This window comes from Eriocheir sinensis, unplaced genomic scaffold (genome assembly GCF_024679095.1).
Source record: "Eriocheir sinensis breed Jianghai 21 unplaced genomic scaffold, ASM2467909v1 Scaffold440, whole genome shotgun sequence".
NCBI lineage: Eukaryota > Metazoa > Arthropoda > Malacostraca > Decapoda > Varunidae > Eriocheir > Eriocheir sinensis.
The window spans coordinates 340,365-346,364 of record NW_026111766.1 but is presented as its reverse complement, the minus strand read 5'-3'; the positions used below and the strand labels follow the sequence as shown (position 1 = coordinate 346,364).

General features: G+C 41.0%; 1 protein-coding gene across 5 annotated transcripts in view; it reads right to left on the bottom strand.

The window, feature by feature from the left end:
• Positions 1-502: 502 nt before the first annotated feature.
• The window catches only part of LOC126992315 (palmitoyl-protein thioesterase ABHD10, mitochondrial-like), a 55,955-nt gene continuing 50,457 nt past the window's right edge, over positions 503-6,000 (bottom strand). For 3 of the 5 annotated variants that reach the window (XM_050850982.1, XM_050850984.1, XM_050850981.1), the window contains 4 exons: positions 4,112-4,278; positions 2,284-2,434; positions 1,887-2,147; positions 503-951 (listed from right to left, as the gene is read on the bottom strand). In XM_050850982.1, the coding sequence (XP_050706939.1) occupies positions 793-951; positions 1,887-2,147; positions 2,284-2,434; positions 4,112-4,278 (738 nt within the window). In that variant the 3' untranslated portion in view covers positions 503-792. Of the gene's footprint in view, positions 1,026-1,886; positions 2,148-2,283; positions 2,435-4,111; positions 4,279-6,000 lie in introns of all 5 variants that reach the window. The other 2 variants (XM_050850985.1, XM_050850983.1) reach the window with 2 other exon arrangements.

Here is a 6,000-nt window from a genome sequence, read left to right as displayed (position 1 = left end):
CATGAATATCTGGAAGGAATACACGGGTGGCTCGCTCATCGTGGTGGAGGCTGTGGCCTTCACATGAAGGAACAACACTGAGCATACAGAGTGCGTGTACTGTGACGTGATAGGAGAGATGAGGAAAAAAAGATGTATATAGATGTTTTCATCATTATTACTATCATCTGAGTCATTTGTGTATCATCATGAAAATATGTTTTCCTGTTTTAGCGTTACAACACTTCAACATAAAAAAATAACAAACAGGTTAATAAATAACCACACTGCTTCCGTGTGTTTGTGCGTGCAGCGTCACCGGAACAGTAATGTTGCTCAACTTACATTTAGAAAAAGAGACTGAAACATCAAAATATTTCAGATATATATATATATATATATATATATATATATATATATATATATATATATATATATATATATATATATATATATATATATATATATATATATATATATATATATACACACACACTTGTATAAATAATAATCTCTAGCTACATCAAGATAAAAAAAATTGTAAACAACAATAGCAACAAAACATTGGAATATTATTCAGTCTCCTTGCACACTCCCTAAACACACACACACACACACACACACACACACACACACACACACACACACACACACACACACACACACACACACACACACACACACACACACACACACACACACACACACACACACACACACACACACACACACACACACACACACACACACGCACACACACACACACACACACACACACACACACACACACACACACACACACACACACACCCCTCACAGCGTGGCCAGGATGCAGGCCACGCCGCGGGTCACAGCGTCCAGGCTGCCGTGGTCCAGGAGGTAGTGGTCCGCCGCCTTCACCAGCGTCACTGTCACGTCCGAGGCCGCCAGCGCCTCCCCCAGCACGATGGCGTTCGTGTACGGGAAGATGTCCTGCGAGGGACCACCACTGACTTGACACTTGTTTATTAACGGAGCATATAGTGTAATATAGCCTTTCCAATGTCCTGCAAACGGCCATCATCAATCTCATTACTTGGCACAGAGATCGGCAATTCAAAATGCTGGAGGAGCCATGTTCTTTTTGTCATAGAAAATATATTGTCATCGGAAACGCAAGGCAAAAAGTTTGTTCTTAAATCAAAATCTGCCTCAAGATAAGAAAAACTAAATACACACAACAACAGCAATAACATCATCGACAATAACTCCAACATCAAAAACAACAACAACAACAACAGAAACAGCTGAGTGATCTGCACGCCGACAGATCGGGTCGGGATTCGAACCACGCCCCGCAGATTCGTGGCTCAGCACGCTAACCACTGCACCACGAAGGCGTTAATGAAGGAAGGTAGGGACGGAAAGAGTTTGGAGTATTGGAGTGGGAAGGGATGTGTTGGAAGTAGGGAGTGGGGGTGGAGGGCCGGGCTGGTGGCTGTGTGGTTGGGGTGAGGGGGTATGGGGGGTTAGGGGAGTAGGGATGAGGGATGATTGGGTGGAGGGTTTTTTATGAGATGGAGATAAATTAGAGGGGGAGGGGGAGTGGAGTATGGTGGTGGTGGAGGGGAAATTCCGGGTGGGGGAGGGAGGGATGAGGGATGAGTGGGTGGGGGTATTTTTGGGGGTTGGAGAGAGCTGGAGGGGAAGGAGAGGGGGAGGGAGGAGTGGTTTATGGTGGTGGTGGGGGGGATGTTCGGAGTGAGGGAGTCGGGTAGAGGGGGTGGAGGAAATTTAAGTAAAGTATGTTTGAATGTTATATAATTAGTGAAAATAACTCTTAGGTGACGACGACGCTCATTTCACTACGCGTGGACAAACATGGGACACACACACACACACACACACACACACACACACACACACACCTGCATGCCTTGGACGATTCTCACAGGGCAGGTCACGGGCACAGCGTCGGGCCTGAGGGTGAACTTGTACTGCGCAGCGTCGCGAAGAAACTTGCGCATGTGCTGTACCGAGAGCTTGCACCTCAGGAACATGGAGATAATCCAGATCAAGGGGCATCGCCTGTGCCGCGGAGGAAGGATCTGCGTGATGTTGAACACGGGCGAACACAGCACCAGGCCACACACCCGTTCGGGATGCCCCAGGGCGAGCTGTAGCGCCACCTGTCGACAAGGGAAATGGTGGACAGGGTGCGTGGGCGGCTGTGGAGATTGGGCCAACTCTACCGTGATTACCTACCCCAATTCTCTCTACATATATACACACACCTCCCCTCTCCCCGCCCCCCAGGAAACGCACCGTGACGCCGATGGAGAAGCCTACGAGCACCAACCGCCTCCCACGAGCAAGCCGCAGCATGTGTCTCGCGTCGTCCAGCCACAGCGAGATCAGGTTCCACGGCTCACAGTGTTCCTCGGCCACAGATGATCCCAAATACGTGTAGTCAAAGCTGAAGCAACAAACCTGCCATTACATCCCAAGACAGGGCGGCACAACAATCCCCTCTCTTATCAACTAGAAGCAAAATAAAACTAGTAAAGTGATGAATTATGTTTGCTATATACAATCTCTTCCTGTCATTTCTAATTGAACTTTTGCTTCAGATAATATTCAGCATGGATGTGGCATCGCTTCTAGAACCCAGGAGAAAAGTCACATGGAGGGAAAAGTATTGCGGGACAGTTGAATGGGACGTGTTACAACTGAAATAGCGTCAGTAGACCAGTGAGGGTATGCGTTCACCCCCCCCCCCCCCCCACACACACACCACACACAGTTAGCATGCTCGCCTCACAAATGAAAAGTTCCGTGTTCGATTCCAGGATGAAGTGAAGACGGATGGGCAGTCTCAATCCGTGCCCCATGTCTACCCAGCAGTGAGTGGGTACCGGGGGGTGTCGGTCGGGGGTTGTGTCCCGCTTCCTGGGTTTGTGTGTGTGTGTGTGTGTGTGTGTGTGTCTGTGTGTGTTAGGGGGTTGTGTCCCGCTTCCCGGGTTTGTGTGTGTGTGTGTGTGTGTGTGTGTGTGCGCGATGTGAGGTTCTAGGTGTACCCACAGATCCGTCAGGGGAGCTCTAAAGCTCACCCGGGGAGGTTACTGGCTATAGGGATCGCGAGTCCAGCACGTGATCAGATCTTGGTGAGCGACACAAACACCCGGTTTACCTGCCTTGGCCCTGCAAGGTGATGACATGGCCTCTGGCGCTTCGTGGGGGCCACGGTCAAGATTAATACTTCGTTGCTTGATCCAATCAGTTTGTCAGACCTCCATTATTCCCTTTATTCTTACGCCTTACGTGTGTCATAGCTAAGACGTGATAATTTGTAGTATTTCTAATCGTCCGACTCCACTTACTGAGCTCTGTTTAACAATGGTAACATCAATAATAAACTTTCCTTCATTCCAAAATATATCTTAGAACTATAGTCGAAAACAGAACGAGAATTAAGACGTAAAAACATTTTTTTTTTTTTACCTATCTGATAGCAATAGTAATAGTAATAGTAATAATAATAATAATAATAATAATAATAATAATAATAAAAATAGTAATAATAATAATAATAATAATAATAATAATAATAATAATAATAATAATAATAATAATAATAATAATAATAATAATAATAATAATAATAATAATAATAATAATAATAATGATAATAATAATAATAATAATAATAATAATAATAATAATAATAATAATAATAATAATAATAATAATAATAATAATAATAATAATAATAATAATAATAATAATAATTATAAAAAAAAATAATAATAATAATAATAATAATAATCATGATAATGATAATGATAATAATAATAATAATAATAATAATAATAATAATAATAATAATAATAAAAATAATAATAATAATAATAATAATAATAATAATAATAATAATAATAATAATAATAATAATAATAATAATAATAATAATAATAATAATAATAATAATAATAATAATAATAATAATAATAATAATAATAATAATAATAATAATAATAATAATAATAATAATAATAATAAAAACTTTTTGCTTGAATTCAAAATATATTTTGGAACTATGGTTAAAAAGGGTGATCAAATGTCGAGTCGTAAAAACAATCATTCTTTTTCCTACCTAAGAAATGGCAGGCCGTGTGTCAGGGCGAACGAGCGCAGAACCTTGGCCCGACTGCCACTCATGCTGCCTCCCATGCCGGGCACCAGGAAGAGGCCCACCGCTGCCCCGCCGCTGCCCGCTGAACAATGGTACCTCACCGCGCGGCGCCCGAACTGGTTGTCTATCTGCGGGCAGGGAGGAGCGAGGGGGGTGAATTGGGTGTTTCTTTGTATTACAGTGTCGCTGGATATCACCAAACACTAATGCCTCTCTTCAGCTACTCGGGCAAATTCTCTCTCTCTCTCTCTCTCTCTCTCTCTCTCTCTCTCCCCGTTTCTATAATTAAGGGAACGAAAGAAAGTTCGCAGAGAAGCAACTGTTAAGTATGTGTTAAGGTTTTTGGTAAAGGACTATTGAGACAAATATAAGTACTTACCACCACAAAAATTAGACCCTTGTCAAATAGGATACCCAAAATGCTAAACATTTTCAAAGTTAGATCATCTATTTTTTTTTCAGTTGATCTAAAATAATGTCCTCTCGTATTACTGAGTCCAGTAAATCTGATAAATAAACTTAATTTATATTAAGGATAAATATGGACGCACACTGAGATTGCCAATGGTGCCCCAGAAGAATAAAACACCCTTGTTGTAGGGGACGCAATATGTTTAGACAAATCATTTCGTGCTTCTCTTATATTGGGTCTTGTTATAACATCATATTCATGAGATTCTTCTTTAGTATGAGATGGTTTATATCTGCGTTAAATCATTATTTACTTCAAATATAAATTACTTGAAAAGGTGGTATAAACTTGTCACATCCATGTCATGATATACCCATGACATGAATATAAGAAGTGAAAGATAACTTATATATTACTGATTTTTTTTAAACTTTTGTTTCACCGAGCTGTGACAAGTATATTTACAACCTACAATCATTGCTGCGTTTAATGGTGTTGAGTAAAATTGTCTGTCTTGTATGAAAGGTGAGCTAAGGTGACTGATATAAAAACATGTAGCACCAAGGGCACATGCGAGCGAATGTCACCACCACGTGAGCCGAGAGAGAAAGCCCCAGATGAGCAGTCGGTTTGAACAGACTATAGTGTGCATAGAATTTGCCAATTTTTTTACCCTACCTTTTCGTTCTTAAAGTGCTTTTAAGTTAAATGTTATCCCTGACTTACCTGCTAATGCTGACATCTCATCTAAACCTCAAATTCAGCTTTATCTCACAATGAATATAATGCATTTCGCAGGCAATGGGTTACTCCGGAAGAAGGAAAAACTTTGTATTATGTTAAATATTTGTTTGTCTAAATTTACACTGGCAGAGTAGCCAAGCCTTTACTACTTTTTTTTAATCGTATCCGAAATATATTTATTAGTTTGTCATGATCAACAAAGCTTCCTTATGTATTCATCAGGCTGTCGCAACAGACTGATGAGACACGCCTGTCCTCGTCGACAAACCGACTTGGTCGGCTCGGCTGACGTCAGCCGATAAAGTCGGTTTGTCGGCACCCTGCTACGCCGTTGGCCGCAATTGGCAAAGGCCCGTGCTCCCCCTACAGGGAGGGAGCAATCTTTGAACAACAGACCGATCTTACTCTTAGTATGTTTGGCAGCCATGACAAACAGATCTTTCTCTAAATACCTTTTAGGCTATCATTACATACTGTTATTACCATTAATATTAAATAAGCCTGTCATGACCAATAGATATTACCGAAAATACTTTATAAAACTTATGACAAGCAGATCCTATCAATGTGCCGAAATGTTATTCATATATTTTTTTCTTTATCGTCCGCTAAATACAATATTAGGTTTCCATACAACTTTGTTTAGTATGCTTGTAACCAATGTCGGTCTACTATCTTTTACTCAAATCCCCCC